The following is an 18,572-nucleotide window of genomic DNA, read 5'->3' as shown; positions in this document are numbered from 1 at the left end:
AGTCTTGAACCAACCACTAGACATGTCTAGTAGTTGCTCCGAACAAACATAAAACTTCTCCAATTTTGCAATTATTGAAGTTAAAAGTTTAATCGTATATTTGCATCATTAAGTCCAGTGAATTATGTTTTAAGTTTGCGCTAAATCATCACAATACCTTGCCGATTGATGACTAAGGAGCCTTAATTTGTCTCAAACCTTTCTTTATTTTGTTGTTTCTTATTTATATGTCTAAAAATTGTTCGTGCTTAAATGATCAAACTTTGTGTTGCCATTAACAGAAAATTTAATGGCAACACAAAGTAAATAAAGGCCATAAAATTAAAATTTTGAAGTAACACAACCTAACAAAACTGGACGAAAATATATGCTCCTGCTATTCTTCAATAAATTAGACTATAATCCAATATGCTTAGTTTGACAGTTTCTGATTGATTTAAACTTCTCAACCTTTTTCTTAAAATGTTAAGGTAATAAACTTCTTATAGCTTTGGATAGGGATTCGACATGAATGCGTTATAAAAATTTAGTTAGCCATCCCATTATAAAACTTCCAAATTTTAGTTCTGGATAGGGATTCAGTATCCTATTAAGTAAACTTGATAGATTTAGCAAGGGTCACTTCATGAACGGTGGCACTCTCAGCTCTCTTCACACCTGTAACTAAATCACACTCTACTGGCAAGATAGTCGATAATTTATTAGCAATAAAATTGATAGATTTAATTTATTAGCAATAAAATTGATAGATTTAAACTGAAACCCGACTTCAAAGGCAATAATGTAATCTTCCTGTCATCTTTGACAGAATGATAGATATTACCTTGCTGCTTAGACTTACGTCCATGTCATACTGTTAAGGCCTCCCAAGTAATACATTGCACGAGTCCATATTAACCACATCACAAATTATATCATTTCTGTAAAATTTACCTATAGACAAAAGCAGTTTACACCTCATAGTCTCCTTCACACAGGATCTACATTCTTTATCCAACCCACTCTATAAGGTTTGAGGTGTTTCTCTACAGGTAAGTTGGCTAACTTCACTAAGGAGTTAGAAATAATATTCCCACAACTTCCACAGTCAATAAGTAAATAAAAAATACGATTAGAAATTGTGCACCTTGATCTAAAAAGTTGATCACGTTGAGTTACAGATTATATAGAAGATACGGGGAGTTTAAATTAAAAGTAGGATTATTTTCACACAATTAAAAAAAAGAAGGTTCTGTCCGAAAGTTATCCCTGCCTTTTGACCTTAGAGGAAGTTATTCCTGCCTTTCGACCTTAGAGAATTCAAAAGTTATCCGTGCCCGACCCTCCTTGTCCCCTCCATTATTAGTATCCAACTCTCTTATGTTCTCGTATTATGTATCTCTGGTCGCTGCAAGTTCTCTATCCAAATTCAAAAGGTCAGCCCAATTGAATTCTAGCATTTCAAGTATGATGGATCATTTCCTTCCTTCTGTGGATAGCACAGATTGTATAAGAATGATCAGGCCTTTAATTTGCCCGTTACTTTGCATAATTTTGTAACTGTGTTTATTATCCATGAAATGTTGCTGGTTTGCCCAAACAAAAAAAACAGAGAGGTATTCTATTCTTTGATTATCTATTTATAGGAATAACAGCTATTTTCAGTCAATCTGTAAATAGTAGTTTTAGTTCTAAAAGGGTATTCTACCCTACTGTTTTTCTGTAGTCCATGTTTTTATTTCATTTACCCGGTACCGTTTCCAGGCAATTAAGTGGTTAAATTTGCGGGGTTGGGATGCTCCCCTCCCCGGTTCGCTGGATGGCTGCATTACAAAAACCCCCTTGTGACTTTTGATTTTTTAACTTTTCTTCCTTTTGTGTGACAGAAGTACTTTTGATATTGTTGTTACGGATTTTTCTGATTCCTGAGAAATGGGTGGAAGTTTCATTGCTGACAATTGCAAGTTTGGTTCTGCTTCAAATAAAGTCCGAACAGTCGTTCTGGTTGGGCGTACAGGCAATGGAAAAAGTACAACTGGTAACAGTATGCTTGGAAGAAAGGCATTCAAGTCAATGAGTAGTTTTGATGGCGTTACCAGAACTACTGAGCTACAGACGGCCGTGTTGGAAGATGGCCAAGTCCTTAATGTGATAGACACCCCTGGTATTTCTCATTCATTATGTCTGCGGTAAAATTAGAATTCGAATGTTTAAGAGGAAAATTCCCTAAATATTCACAAAAACAAATATCTAGAGGACTGCTGTACAATTTTTTATGTAATGTTAAACTGATTTGATTTCAGGGTTATTTGACAAATCGGCTGAACCTCAATTTGTTGAAAAAGAGATTGTGAGATGCATTGACATGGCGAAGGATGGCATCCACGCAGTCCTCGTAGTCGTGTCACTTAGAAGCAGAGTCTCAATGGAGGAAGCAGCAACTATTGAGACCTTACAAAAAATTTTTGGAGACAAAATCGCAGAATATATGATTTTGGTTTTTACAGGGGGCGATGAACTTGAAGAGGACCAAGATTTTGACGATTACTTGAGTCATTCAGAATCCATAAAGGTAGGGGAACTATCTGACTTTATTATTTCAATGAATTTTTCATTGACTATTCTGTGGAGGTGTACCCTGTGTAAGGTCTACTTTTGTTCGATTTAGTTATGAGGTCATACATGTGTTTCTTGGGTTATACCTTTGATGTCTGAGATATAGACAATGCTGCTTGGTTATATATCATTTGCTCTGTGTTTTAGCTTCAGTTGTTCTTATTCCTGAAAGAGTTGAATTATCTTATACCCATGCTCCTCTGTAAATTGTGTCATGCATATTAACTTTCCCCCTGACGATGATGCTGCTGTGAAAAACATTGTTAACGAGATCACTCAAAGAATCAAGAGTTTGTACTGCAGTGAGTCAGCTAGTTATTGAGAAAAGCAAAAAGGACCTACTAGTTTCAGTTTCATTCCACTTCCATGCTCAATATGCCAGCAGAGGAAAGGACAGATAAAAATATGATTTAAGGGATAACAATTTGCCTTAATATCTCCTCATTCTTGAAGCTTAACATTACTCCCATGGGAAAACTAACAAAAGTGGAGGATAATTTATCAAGGGGTGGAATGACTCTGTCTTTGTATGGTCACAAGGTCTCAAACTTGAGCATTTGCAGCTATTCTTGCGATCGATGATGGACAGTGAACCATATCATATATGTCACTTAAATTTGTTGTGGTTAACTTCCTGAGTAAGGAAGTATCATATGAATGCAGAAAAGAAGATGAGCAGATTTGAGAGAGAGAGAGAGAGAGAGTATGAAAAGATGATTTGAGATAGAATGAGAATGTAATTGATCTCTAAGCTGCTGAACCAATACATCATTCGGTTATTTATACAAAACTGTGCTTAATGCATGCAGAAACTTCCAGCTAACAGAAAGATTCTTCCTAACTAACTCCTTAACCGACTCCTCTAGCTAGGATGCCAGCTTGGCACAACTGACAAATGATCATCTTGGATATTGCCAAGACATAACATTGCCATCCCCTTCAAAAATCCTAGTCTCTAGGATCCAATTTCTGGAAATTGCACTCGAACGAAGGACCTGTCCTCCCAAGTAGAGTCATCTCTATCCAAATTTTCCCACTCAATCAACACTTGCTCAACCTCTTGACCCATCCTGTAAATAACTCTCTTGTCCAGAGTGGCCTCAGGAGCTACCCTGAACTCTCCTTCTGCAGTTGCTTGGGTGGGTGTAGGGTGGATTGGGCTCCCATTGATAGACTTCTTAAGAAGAGAAACATGGAACACAGGGTGCACTGAACATCCATCTGGCAACTTAAGTTTATAGGCCACGAATCCAACCTTCTGCTCAATCTGGTATGGTCCATAATACTTGGTAGACAACTTCAGATTTTTCCTCAAAGCCACAAAAGTTTGTCTATAGGGCTGTAACTTCAGGTACTTCTAATCTCCTGCCTCAAAATTCCTATCAGTCCTCCCCTTGTTAGCTAGTTGCTTCATTCTATTCTGTGCCTGCAACAAGTTTTCCTTAAGTAAGGTATTCCAATCCACTATTTCTCTGGTCCAATCCTCCACTGCAGCAGCCAGTGTGTTTGTAGGTGATAGAGTGAGTTGTGAAGGTTTGTACCCATAGAGAGCCTGAAAAGGGGTCATTAACAGACTAGTATGGTAGTTGGTGTTGTACCACCACTCAACAGTAGGTAGCCACTTCTTCCACTTGCTTGGCTATTGCATGCACATGCTCCTAAGGTAAGTTTCTACACATCTATTGACTCTTTCTGTCTATCCATTAGATTGGGGATGGTATGCAGAAGAGAAGCTGAGTTTAGTCCCTAGCAATTTGAAGAGCTCTTGCCAGAAAATGCTGGTGAAAGCCTTGTCCCTATCAGACACAATGCAAGAAGGTGGTCCATGGAGCTTGAAGATTTGATCAAAGAAAACTTCTGCAATGCCCGTAGCAGTGTAATGAGAGGTTATAGGGATGAAATATGCATACTTAGTGAGCCTGTCCACAACCACGTAGATGGCATCACTGCCTAAGGACTTAGGCAATCCCTCTATGAAGTCCATTGAAATTTGTTGCCAAGCTTGATCTGGAATAGGTAGGGGCTATAACAGTCCAGGGTATGGACAATTCTCAGACTTGCTCCTACTGCAAATATCACACTTCTGCACATAAGTCTCTATATCCTTCCTCATGTTAGGCCAGTAAAAGAAAAGTTTCATTCTTTGATAGGTGCCTTGAATTCCTGAGTGACCACCCCAACAGGTATCATGGAAACAAGAAATCAGATTTTGCCTGAGGTCAGATCCTGAGCCTACCAAAATTCTGTCCTTATGCCTTATGACTCTCTTCTGGTAGGTGTACTCAGGGTGAGAGTTGGTACCTGTGGTCAAAGCCACCACTAGCTCCTTGATGCTATTATCATCAACATAACTGTCAGCAACTAATGAGAGCCACTGAGGTGCAACTACTGACACTGCATGCACTTTTACCTTCACATTTTCTTCTTCTCGTTCCATTCCTTCTACTCTTCTAGATAGAGCATCAGCCACCATATTCTCCTTTCCCTTTTTATATTGAATTTCATAATCATCCCCATAAGCTTGGCCAACCATTTCTGTTGTAAGGATGTAGTGATTTTCTGGTCAAGTGAGTACTTCAAGCTTTCATGATCAGTTTTAATCACAAAGTGCCCTCCCAACAGATAATGTTTCCATTTCTGTACGACTGTTATCAATGATAGCAGCCCCTTTTCATATATAGACATGGTGTGATTCTTCTTACCCAATACCTGACTCATATAGGTTATGGCCCTCCCTTGCTGCATCAAAACAGCCCCAATTGCAGCTTGGCTTGCATCAGTTTCCAAAACAAATGGTTTAGTAAAGTCTGGTAGAGCCAAAACTGGTGTAGTACTCATAGCTTCTTTCAACTTCTGGAATGCTTGATCTGCTTCTGTACTCCAAATGAATTGCCCCTTCTTATGCAGCTCAGTAAGAGGTATGGCAATCACCCTATAGCTTTTCACAAATCTCCTATAGTAACCTGTCAACCCCAGAAATCCCCTGAGTGCCTTGGCATTGGTAAGAGTAGGCCCAGAGAGCATAGCTTCAACCTTTGCTGGATTAGCACTCACACCTGTTTCAGTGACTATGTGACCTAAATACTCTACTTGATTCTGGCCAAATGTGCACTTGGACAATTTGGCATAGAGAGAATGTGTTCTGAGGGTATTCAATAGCAAGGATAGGTGGTGTAAATGAGTTGTAAGGTCAGGGCTATAAACCTGGATGTCATCAAAAAACACAAGGACAAACTTCCTGATATAAGGTTCAAATACAGAATTCATTAGAGCTTGGAAGGTGGTAGGGGCGTTTGTTAAACTAAAAGGCATGACAAGGAACTCATACAATCCAGAATGTGTTCTAAAAGCTATTTTTGGGAAATCATCAAGAGCCATTCGAATTTGGTGATAACCTGATCTGAGGTCTATTTTGGAAAAATTTTTGCCTCCATGTAGCTCATTAAGGAGGTCATCTATTATAGGAATGGGAAATTTATCTTTGATGGTCAAGCTGTTCAGTTGTCTGTAATCAATGCAGAGTCTCCAACTGCCATCTTTCTTTTTTACCAAAAGGGCTGGAGAGGCAAAAGGACTATGACTTTTCTGAATGATACCAGAGGTTAACATTTCCTTGACTTGTCTTTCTATCTTTGTCTTTTGTGAATGGGGGTACCTATAGGGAGCAATTTTGAAGGGTCTAGCATCTACTTTAAGAGGTGTCGTATGGTCATGAGCTCTGGATGGGGGCAAGGTTTTAGGATCAGAGAAAATGTCCTCATATTCAGCTAGTTATTCCGTAAGAGAGTTAGGTACACTAGTCACCTGGCAGTTGTGGACCTTCACCATGCAGGATTTTTGCAGAGCTTTCCTGACCTTGTGCCTGATGACTTTGCCAGTAGCCTCTCCTTTCCTGAGCTTCACCTGTGCAGTATCAGAGTCCCTCTTCAACAGCACCTGTTCTCTTTCCTTGTCAAAAATTATTTGTAAAGCTTTAAAATCAAATGTCAGGGGACTATATTTCTTCATCCAATCAACTCCAATTATCATGTCATAAGGTTCAAGATCCAAAACAAATAGAATCCAAAATGGTTTGGATCTGTGCTTCCTGCTTGCGCAATTGTTCTTCGAAGCTCTTCATTCTAGTTCCCTCGGCCATGATTATTTTCAGCTGATAGTCCAAGGACCACCAGCTCTGATACCACTGTTGTGGTTAACTTCCTGAGCAAGGAAGTATTAGATGAATGCAGAAAAGAAAATGAGCAGATTTGAGAGAGAGAGAGAGAGAGAGTATGAAAAGATGATCTGAGATAGAATGAGAATATAATTGATCTCTAAGCTGCTGAACCAATACATCATTCGGTTATTTCTACAAAACTGTACTTAATGCATGCAGAAACTTCCAGCTAACAGAAAGATTCTTCCTAACTAACTCCTTAACCGACTACTCCAGCCAGGATGCCAACTTGGCACAACCGACAAATGATCTTCTTGGATATTGCCAGGACATAACAAAGTTCTCCTCCGTCCTAATTGATCATTAATCGCCAAAACCTACAAATGTAACAAGTTTTGAACATTAAATTGCTCAAATGCAAGTTTGGGTTATAAAATGGAGATTATGAAAATAATAGCTTAAAAGAACAAAATTCATCCATAAAAACCCTAAAAACATTCCCAAACTAAATAAATAAGCATACTAAAAATCATGCAGAATAAATGCTTATCAGGCAATTCAAAGTTGTCACTGGTCTTGGAACTCAGACACTCTCAACATTTATGCCAGTTAATGGGCTTTCAACACAAGCTGACATTTTTCAATGCAACTCTCAGAATCTTTTGAGTGGAGAATGATGAGTTTGAGAGAATGTTTTCTTCAATTTTCACCATGATCTGTTTTACTAATGTTTCATCCTTTTTGAAATGTAATTGTGCAATTGAAACGTATTATGGTGATGATATAGGGAATGCTTGAGCTTTGTGGAAACAGGCGGGCGTTATTTGATAACAAGACAAAAGATACAGCCAAGAAAGCTGAACAACTTAAGCAACTTCTTTCCCTAGTGGACGACATTGTGATGAAACACGGAGGCAAACCTTATACTAATGAGTTATTTGATGAGTTCAAGGTAAGCCGTGGTGGCAATCCTGGAAACTTTTTTTTTTGTTTTTTCCAATCTTAGGATACGCATAAGTTTGCGAAACATATGACACCTGCAAAATTCCTTTCTCAACAGAAAGCAGCCGCAAAACTTCATGATCAAGCTGCAGAGCTTAATTCTTTGGAAGGTTACTCCAAAGAGGAGAAATCTGAGCGGGGGTTGCAGATACATCAATCGTATGAGAAACATCTGACACAAATTACTGACATGGTAGTTCTTTTTCTGACATGTTTCAATTTTATTTTCATTACTCTATTTTCCTCTTCTTTTAATTTCAGTTTGCACCCCATAGATCTAAACATCATATGCCTCTGGATATGGTTAGAGTCTCATTTAAACCTTCAGATGTAATAATGCATTTCCTTTCCCACTTTTGTAGTACACCATCAAGTAATAAGAAATGCCTGAAATTGTATCTGTTTTGTACGCAATTCTTCTTCCACCTTTAGGCAGATAAAAGTGGGGAATGGAACAACGATACATGTGGGAAGATTGCATACATCTTTACTTTTTGAGCCCTATTTCTAAAATGCGTAGTTATGCATGCGAATTATAGCTAAGATCTGCCTAACTATTTGTTTAAACATATCACAAGCATTGCTGAAGTCCTTCAATTGAAACATATCACAAGCATTGCTGAAGTCCTTCAATTGAATAAAAGGCAAAATATACTTTACCTCCCGTGGTTTAGCAATTTTTCACATAATCCCCTATAGTTTTAAAACTATATATAACTCTCTCATAGTTTGAATTAAAATCTTAAAGTGACAAAAATGATTATTTGTAATAGAACCTATAAAAATGTCAAAATTTCCCTTATTTAAAACCAAAATGGTTGAAGTGACAAAATTATATAAATATAATATATATGATACTCTAACCACGTATGATTTTATATTTTACCATATAGCTCCCTTATGGTTTAGTGTTTTAATATATAAACCCCTTATGATCTTCAAAATATATACATAACTCCCGTGAATAATAAATAATTTTCAACTTTAAATAGGAGTACTTTTGATATTTTAGTTGACTCCATTATAGAATATAAATTCCGTCATTTTGACACTTTAATTCAAATTATGAAGGGGTTCTATATAGCTTTTGAAACCAATAAAGGGGTTATACAAAAAAATGCTAAACCACATGGGGCAAATTGTATTTTGCCCTTGAATAAAACCTATTCTTTATCGGAGCTAAAATTTGCTATCTTTCATTATCTTTGATCCTTGATTGTTGGAATATTCAATCAATATTGCTACAGTCTGTTGCCTTCTAAAAGATATCCTAGGAGTTTTAGTAATCAGAGTTTTCATTCCGATTGTCTCTTGTTTATGAATGTATAGCTGGTGTACTTCAAATAACTTTTATTTCGTAGTTAATAGTACATAGTGATAGTGTTCTCACTTTTAGGATCGGTATTTGATGGGTTTTCCCCCCGTTTATGTATGTACCCTGACTTTATATTTTGCATGCAATGCTATGGAGGGATATTTTGTTGGTTTTTGACAAATTTGTTGTAAAGATATGATTAACTGAACTTTCGATTTGAGCGCTGGGAACACAAATGATGGATTTTGAGTTGTCTTTGCTTGAAACGAGGACTCGTGCATTAGGGTGCACGAATTTAAGCAGTTGGATGGATACTTTTGAAAACATTTCAATATTGTCTTGGTCTTGTTGTACAGGTTGAGACAAAGCTGATGGATACAAGACGTAGACTTGAACAGCAATTGAAAGATGAGCAAGATGCTCGCTTGAAAGCGGAGGCAGCTGCCCGAGAAGCTCAATTGAAAACAGATGAAGAGAAATGCATGCTTAGAGAGCGTTTAGAGAGAAGCCAAAGGGAGGTTGAGGTGCCTAGAAACCGTAGGAGGGGATGTCTAATTTTATGACCGAATATACATCTGCGGGGAGGGTGCTAAATGCACTTTCTGGAAAACTAAACTTACACATTCATTATAGTTTATGGTGCAGAAAGTGCATTTAGCACTTTCTGGAAAATTAAACTTGCGCATTCATTATAGTTTAGGGATAATTTCAGAAACCTCTCTTAAGGTTTCTGACAATTTCATTGAACTCCCCTGAGATTTGAAAAATTACACCTATCTCCTTTGATTTGATAGTTTTAGTAACTAAACCTTAAAATAATATTGACTTGGTCACATTTTTAAATGAATACCCAAAAAAACCTTTGTGTAATCAGTTTTAATTTATTTTCCTATATAATTATAAGATTATCTAGTATAATTATGAGAAAAAAGGTACCAAATTTTTCATATTCATACCTACTATTTGGTATACAACTATAATAATAATTTTATCACTATGATAGGATACTTTTGATGGTATTTTATTGTGGATTTAAATTTATAAGATAGAAAAGAAAATGTTAACATAATTCATTTAGAGTTTATGAATTTTTTGAATAGTAGGATTATCATAATTTAGTAGTGGTTTTGAGCCATTTCTTTTTTATTTATTATTAATTTTAATACCAAAATATAGAAAACAAAGATCAGCAAAAACATTGGATTACATATAAGTTAACTCATAAAAAAGAATCACTAGTTCGGAGGATGAATTTAGACATAATGCTACGATCATTAAATTGATGTATTTGACTCATTGAATTTAAGACTAAACATCGTATTTAGGGTTAAATTAAGGTTATGAATTGAAGTGACATTTATCAGCTAGGGGCGATATCCTGGTACCAAATGGTTGTGGAAGGGTCTTCGGATTCCTTGGTCCAAGTCTCACTGATCTGGATTGAAATTTATAGAATCTCAGTTCATGATTAGTGGTGTTCAAGAGTGAACGAGTGAAGTTGTGATTCATTGCTTGAAGGAGTACAATGTGGGAATCACCTCACTAAGCTCTTTTAAGATATTCGAATGAAACTGACGAGCTCAACCAGTAAGGTGGACCTCAAGGACATTAGCCACCTCAGCTCTTAAAGGTCTTTTCTTCTCCCTGGCCACACCTACACACATACAACATCATCCTTAAAAGAATTATTCAGCCCATTCAATTGTTGTATATTTGATTGCTGGCAAAAATTTTTGGGGTTTATATTTGGACAATTTTCAAGAAACATGTGAGCTAAAACCTTGCCTTCCACATGTTTGAGAAAATGTCCAAATTAGCAGAAATAGGAGATTCTAAGACATATCAGGGGCTGATAGAATAACCATCTCCAAGGACTACGACTGGACACCATGCTTGACTTTCAGCCTCCGAATAAAGGGCTAGAGGACTTCCTATCTACAAGGAAGTCCTTTGCCCAACTGTTTACCCAACCACCCGCCTCACCCATTCAGTTTCGACAAGTGACTTCCTACAAAGGAAAGGCAGCGGTATTCTTCCCTAAAGCTAAGGCGGAAAAACTCGCTACACTATTTCGATGAGCCTTAGTGGGAAAATTTTCCCATGGCAGACCATCACTGGAGGAGATACGGAAGTTCTTCTCCACGCTCAACTTGAAGGACCAGGTAACCATTGGCCTGTTGGACTATCGTGATGTGTTGTTGAGATGCACGGCAGAATCGGACTTTACCAGAATCTAGACACGAGGGATTTTGCAGCTGGGCAAATTTCCTATGCAAGTTTTCCGATGGACGAGAGACTTCCACGTTCATAAGGAGTCCTCCCTAGCTCCAGTGTGATTCTCATTGCCTTCGTTGCCGGTCCATTACTTCGACAAACATTCTCTTTACTCGATTGTTAGTCCTGTGGGGAAGCCACTCTTCTAGGATGCAGCCACAGCTTCTGGAACGCGGCCAAGCGTGGCGCGGGTCTACATGGAAGTGGATTTGATAAAACCGCTTTGCTCCAGAGTCTGGGTGGCAGTGGAAGGAGAGTCTGGCTTCTGGCAAAAACTTGTGCCTGAGGACCTGCCTGCATATTGCTCTGAATGCTGGTGCCTGGGCTATATGGTGGCCGACTGCAAGAGGAACGCTAAGGAGCACGGGGTGTCGAAGCCCAATGCGCAGCCTTGGGTGTCGACTCAGGCTGCAGCCAACCCCTCATCACACGTGCACTGCCAGACAAGCGTTGCTGTGGTGTAGGAGACAAATGACACTTCTGGTGACAGACGGGTACCGCTTCATGTCCAGCTGGATGCAGGAAAAGAAACTCAGGAGAGGCAGGTTCCCAAGTCGTCGACGGGGCAGGAGTCTGAGGGTGATGCGGGGAACCAGCGGGATAACATTTCTCCCGAGCAGGCCGCAACAGAGGCTCGGCCGGTTGATGCGCAGCAGGAGGAGCGCAATGAGAAAGGCGCACTCCAGGGGCACCTTTCCTCTATAGTGACGGTCGACGGGGAGAGTGAACTGCCTCTTTTGAGTGACTTGTGCGAGGCGCTTGACTTGCGTGAGGGTGAGCAGCCTCCTACCTAACACCATTCAGGCGTGACGGAGGTGGTGGATGCAAGCCATGTTAACGCTGGATCAGTAGCGAAAGCCTCTACTGAATCGGCATTGCCGCACCCAACTGGCGAGATCATTTGGAAGCGCAAGTGCATCTCCATGACATTGAGATGCACGCCATGCATGGAGGGGTTACCTCCTCGGATTTTGCAGGAATCGAGCAAGTGCCGATAGACACGAACATGGATACGGATGAATGAAGGGCCATCCACCTACCCTGGGTTGCGGGCAACCTATCGCCAAGGATGGTGACCATACCTGAAAATGAGTCAGCTTCATTCGTAGTGGAACTGAACATTGATCATGCTGGGGGCTTACACGATTTCACCAAACTAAGGGGAATGGGTGCTCGCATCCGTCAGCCATCTGATAGAAAGCTCAAGTCAGCAACATCTTCCCATAACTCTGACCAGGATTTACATCATGATTAACGCATTTTTTTGGAATATTAGAGGGGTGGCTCGAGCCCCAAATTTGCTTAGATTTCGTAAATTAGTACGATTACATGATGTTAAGTTTTTGGCTATATCAAAACCTAAGCAACCTATTTGTAATGTTGATCACATTCGCATGCGGTTATTGTTTGATTCAGTACTTGTTAACCCTTCAAAAAATCTTTGGGTCTTCTTTAGTAGCCCATTTATATGCTCGATTGTTAGTAGTTCGGCTCAACATATTACGCTGTCGATTTATCATTTGTGGTTGTCGGGTCTTCTGTTCTTCTCATTTGTTCATGCAAAATGTATAATGGAGGAGCGTCATGAGTAATGGAACCATTTGCTGAGGGATAAATCAAATGCTTCTCCTTGGTGCATTGGAGGTGATTTTAATGTGGTAACAACTCCCCATGAAAAATGTGGAGGACGGCCTTATTCCATGGCAGAAGGGAATTTCTGACGTTTATGGAGGAGGCAGGAGTTTTTGATGCGGGGTTTTCTGGATCGAGTTTTATTTGGAGTAATAACAGGAGAGGACGAGCTCGAATTTGCAAGAGACTGGATAGACTGTTAATCAATGAGGAGTGCCTAAATGTTGTTTCGGCAATATCTGTTGTACACCTGGCACGACACCCTTCGGATCACTCTCCGCTAAGAATTTCCTTTGCATCATGACTAGACAATAAACCACGGCCTTTTCGCTTCTTGAATGTATGGGCAGCAAGGCCAGACCTATTGGAGGTAATTCGACATGCGTGGAATGAGAACATGCAGGGTTCTCCTTTGCGGATCTTGTGTTCTAAATTGCTAGCGACACGGCGAGATATTCAGGATTGGAATAAGCAGTCATTTGGGAATGTATTTGATGCGGTCCGGGAGGTAGAGGCAGGAGTATTGAGAGCAGAGGCGGCTGTGGAAAATGAAGCATCGGAGGAGGCGCAGATTGAGCTACAAAGAGCTCAAGCAGAACTTACGAGGTCGCTAGCAATCGAAGAGCAATTTTGGCAGCAGAAGGCAAGAGTGAAATGGCTTCGTAGTAGGGATCGAAACACCAAATACTTTCATGCGATGGTTAAGCAGAGGAGAGTGCACGAAATGATACACAGAATTAGGAAAGCAGATGGACAATGGGTGGAGGATGACGATGCAATAGCAAATGAGGTGATCGCTCATTTTTCGGATCTTTTTTCTGGAGACACGACCTACGTCTCGGGTGGACTACTACATTTAATTCCATCCTTGATCACAGGGGAAGACAATTTGATGTTAGAGGAGGCGCCGACACTGGAGAAAGTCAAACGTGTTGTATTTGCAATGGATGGGGATAGTGCTACAGGCCCGAATGGGTATATGGGCAGGTTCTTTACATTTGCGTGGGACATCATTGCTAGTGATGTCCATAGGGCAGTGGTGAGTTTCTTTTGTGAAGCAGAGCTACCTCGGCTTGTAACGTCTACCTCTATAGTGCTTTTTCCAAAAGTTCTGAATCCCCAAGATTTCTCCAAATTTCGACCGATCAACCTTTGTAATTTCTTTAATAAACTGATTTTCAAGATATTGGTGGTCCGTGTAGCTTCGATTTTACCAAAACTCATCTCCCCTCAACAGACGGGGTTTGTCAAAGGGCGAGCCATCACGAAAAATTATTTGTTAGCCCAGGAGCTGGTGACGAACATTGGTAAGAAGTCGAAGGGAGTAATGTGGCTTTAAAGTTGGACATGACGAAGGCATATGATCGCAAGTCTTGGATGCATATTATTGCTGTTCTGCGGAGATTTGGCTTTGGGAAAAGATTTATAGACATGGTATGGCGCCTAGTTTCGAATGTCTGGTTCTCAATTCTAATTAACGGGGTGTCTCATGGATTTTTAGATCTAGCAGGGGTGTACGGCAAGGGGATGTGCTTTTTATTATTGGGGCGGAGGTATTATCACGTGGTTTAAATAATTTAACTCAGCAAGTGGATTTTTTGGGATTTAGGGTCCCAAGGGGTTGTTCTACTGTTACGCACCTCGCTTTCGCAGACGACGTGCTAATTTTTTCGAATAGATCTACCGCTGCATTAAAAAAGTTATGTAAGTTTTGGGGGAGTATCAGCAGTCATCGGGCTAATTGGTGAATGTTCAAAAAAGTGGGTATCTAGTGCACTCGTCCATATCCTCGACTCGCTGAAGGGTGATTGAGCGAGTTACACGGTTTTCAAGACAGGTTTTTTCATTTCGATATCTTGGTTTCCTTCTATACATCGGCAGGAGTAAACCGCCATACCTTGAGGAGGTTGGTCAGGCTATGTTGCGTCGAATCGTCTCCTGGAAATCTAAGTTTCTTTCCTGGAGGGGGGAAACTTACCTTGGTCAGGCATGTTTTGATGTCCATTCCAGTACATTTGCTGGCAACGAATGTGATACCAATCTCGGTGTTAAAAATGGTGGAAAAGGTATGTGTAAATTTTCTCTAGGGTAAATCGGAGGCAAGGTTGAAATACCATTGGATTCGATGGTCTCAGGTGTGTTACCCGCTTGGGGAGGGAGGAGTGGGGATTAGACGTTTAAGTGATGTGTATGCGGCATTCTCTTGCAAACTGTGGTGGCAGTTTAGGATGGGCTCATCGCTTTGGGCAAGTTTTCTACGGGCTAAATACTGCAGAGATCTTCACCCATGTCAAGTTGAGCTAAATCGGCAAGTCTCGGGGACATGGCGGAGGATGTTCAGTGTCAGTCGGCAAGTGGAGTTGTCTATGGTCTGGCTGATCTAGGAGGGAACTTGTCATTTTTTGTATGATAACTGGTTGGGAACTGGCGCATTGTTTCTTAAAACCATAGTGCATCCAACCCTCTTTTTCAAAGATTTCATTACAAATGGGAAGTGGGATGCAAGTTTGCTCTCCCGGATCATTACTATTGACCTTCTCCCTTCGATTTTACATCATCCGATTCCCCAGTATAGGCGGCAGATGAGGTCGTTTGGAGTTTGTCTTCATCTAGCAAATTCTCTCTATCATCGGCGTTCAAGGAGATACGGCAAGGCTGAACCTTCTCATTTGTTCTCTCTCACATCTGGCATTGTCGCATTCCGACAAAGGTGTCCTTCTTTATGCTGCGCTTGTTGCTCGGACGACTGCCAACCCCAGACGTTTTCGGTAAGATGGGATTTCATATGCCTTCCAAATGTTTCTGCTGTCATAATGGAGCAAATGAGACATTGGAGCATCTCTTCTCGGAGAGACAGATCGCGATGGAGGTATGAACCTATTTTACTGGCTTAAGTGAGCTCCAGACTGTCGTGTCAACTTTGCGGGCTCGGGTAATGGCTTGGTGGATGGTGGGTCCGAGAGATGAAAAAAGGCACATACTCTTCAGAATTTTGCCTTGTTATATTTGTTGGCACATATGGAAGGTAAGGAACCAAGCAGTATTTGAGGGGATTCGGATGTGCGCGGTGACTATCCGACAAGCCATTATGTCAGACGTTCCGGCAGAATTGAAAATTCATTTTAATCATAGGTTGGGAAGGGTCACGTTTCCCTAACTGTATGACTGGTCGGGTCAACAAGCGAGCGGCGTCAACTTTCAAATTGTACGGTGGCAGGCAAAGAAACAAGGAGGTTTAATGCTGAATACGGATGGGTGTTCCAAAGGCAACCCAGGTTGGAGTGGTGGGAGAGGAATATTGAGAGATTCTTCGGGCATCCCGGTATTTGCTTACTCGACATTCTTTGGGAGAAGATCCAGTTTGCACGCAAAAACTCTGGCAATGCTAACGGGGCTGCAGCTATGTGTAGAGAAGGGTTTCAGCAGTGTTGACATCCAATCGGATTCTCAGGTATTTGTGGGGATTGTACAACGCCGCTTTCGATGCCGTGGCAGATTCGTTGAGAAATAGAGCAGATCTGGCAAATGGTGGGAGATGTGACTCGGGTTTCTCATTGTTTTCGAGAGGCTAATCATGTGGCAGACATTCTGGCTAACGAGGGTGTTTATCATCAATAACGTACCTTTACTGTCTATGAGTATATCCATAGTTATCCAAAACGATCTAGGAGGGAATCCCGCCTGGATAGGCTAGACATGTCAGCTGTTAGGAGGACATCAAGGGGGGAAGATTGACCGCTGATATTCAAGGATCATCCTTCAGTTTGACTGGAAGAGCTGAAGTTGAAAAGGGAAGATTTAATCTTAGCTTCAGATCTTAAATGCTTAAAATTTTCACTATGATGTATATTTGTTGTTGAATTGTGGGTTGCTGGCAGGGAGTTTCGTCCCTTTATAAGGGAAAATTCTGCCGAAATTTTTTATAAAAAAAGGGTTAAATTAAGGTTCAAAAAAAATCAGTAGTTCGACATTTGGTTACAATAGAAACTAGAGGTAATAGTGCTAGTTATACAGTTTTATTGGCAAAAAATTAAAAAAAAAAGGAATAAGAAGGAAAAAATAATTTTAAAAGTCATTCTAAGTACAAGCATATCCAATAAGGGAATTTCATTAAAATATTTAAGAGTAGTATTGTCACTTTAAATGATAAGGAGGTATGTGCAATTTTTAATACCTTGAGAGAGCTAAATGAAATTGTTAAAAATCTCAAGGGATGTTTTTGAAATTATCACTATAGTTTATGGTGCTGAAAGTGCTAAATTCACTTTTCAAAAAATTACATATATTCCCCCTATGATTTTGCATAATGCCAGATGATCTCTCTAAGGTTTCAAAATAACCACATAATCCCTTACAGTTTTATGTTATGTGAAAAATGGACGGAATGTATAGTCAACTATGGCAATTAGACCACACGCACTCTTATATCCACTTAACTTCCCTATGATTTACATAAATATTTACTTTAACCCCGTGACTTTTGCATCTATTCACGTAATTTTCTTATGATTTTGGACAAGGTGGCTAATATCATCGTTTGATTGAACATTTAAGTAAGGGCAATATTAGCATTTTAACTAATAACGTTACATAGACTACTTTTCATTAAATTTTCAATTTACATAAAATCATAGGGAAATGAAATGGATTTTTAAAATGTTAGGAAGGTTATGTGACAATAAATGAAACCTCTGGAGATTATTAGTAATTTATCCTAATCTTTATGGTACTGAAGTCTGCAACTTAGCTTTGTGCATTGTGATCCTGTCGCCTACTCATCACCTATAGGTGTTCTAGATCGTTTTGAACTTTTGCTATAAAGCTGAATCCATCACACATTCGTCACTTGCAGGAGACGCATCTTTTGCGATTTCTTTGCAATTTTTACAATTATTGAAGTTAAAAGTTCAATTGAATATTTGCATCATCAAGCCCTGTGATTTGAGTTTTAATATTGCCGTAAATCATCACAATATCTTGCTGATTGATGATTAAGGAGCCTTAATTTGTCTTAAACCTGTCTTAATTTTGTTGTTTTTGATTGATACGTCTAAAAATTTGTTCGCACATAAATGATCATACTTTGTCTGCCATAAAATTTAATGGCAACACAAAGTAAATAAAGGCCATAATATTAAAATTTTGAATAACATAACCTAACAAAACTGGACAAAAATGTGTTCCTGCTTCAATAAATTAGACTTTGATCCAACATGCTTATTTTGACAGTTTGTGATTGATTTAAACTTCACAACTTTATTTTTTCTTTTTAAAATTTTGAGGTAATAAACTTCTTATAGCTTTGGATAGGGATTCGATATCCGTGTGTTATAAAAATTTAGCTAGCCAAACTATTATAAAAATTCCAAACTTTAGTTCTGGTTAGGGATTCAGTTTCCTATTAATTTGAATTTCAAATTGAAAATTTGGATAATTGCCATTCGTCCAAAGATGACAATATATACATTATCAGTGTATAAAAGATTACTTCTTTTTCTTATAGATCTTATCTAGAACTTTTGAATTTTTGTTTTAAGCATAACTGTATATATGTTGAAAACTTTTACTTTTGCTAGAGATTTTGTGATTGTCGGGAAC

The 18,572-nt window shown here is 39.4% G+C and overlaps 1 protein-coding gene across 1 annotated transcript; it reads left to right on the top strand.

Annotated features, from left to right (window-relative positions):
* The first annotated feature begins 1,335 nt into the window (after positions 1–1,335).
* LOC113750078 (immune-associated nucleotide-binding protein 9-like) lies at positions 1,336–9,742 on the top strand. The gene is made up of 6 exons (XM_027293998.1): positions 1,336–1,415; positions 1,866–2,143; positions 2,283–2,551; positions 7,539–7,703; positions 7,812–7,946; positions 9,425–9,742. Exons 2-6 carry the CDS (start codon positions 1,912–1,914, stop codon positions 9,629–9,631), a joined length of 1,008 nt encoding a protein of 335 aa, XP_027149799.1. The 5' UTR covers positions 1,336–1,415; positions 1,866–1,911; the 3' UTR covers positions 9,632–9,742.
* The last annotated feature ends 8,830 nt before the right edge of the window (positions 9,743–18,572 follow it).

Source organism: Coffea eugenioides, chromosome 10 (assembly GCF_003713205.1).
Source record: "Coffea eugenioides isolate CCC68of chromosome 10, Ceug_1.0, whole genome shotgun sequence".
In the NCBI taxonomy this organism is placed as follows: Eukaryota; Viridiplantae; Streptophyta; class Magnoliopsida; order Gentianales; family Rubiaceae; genus Coffea; species Coffea eugenioides.
Note: the sequence above shows the minus strand (reverse complement) of the source record. Positions and strands in the feature narration are given on the sequence as shown.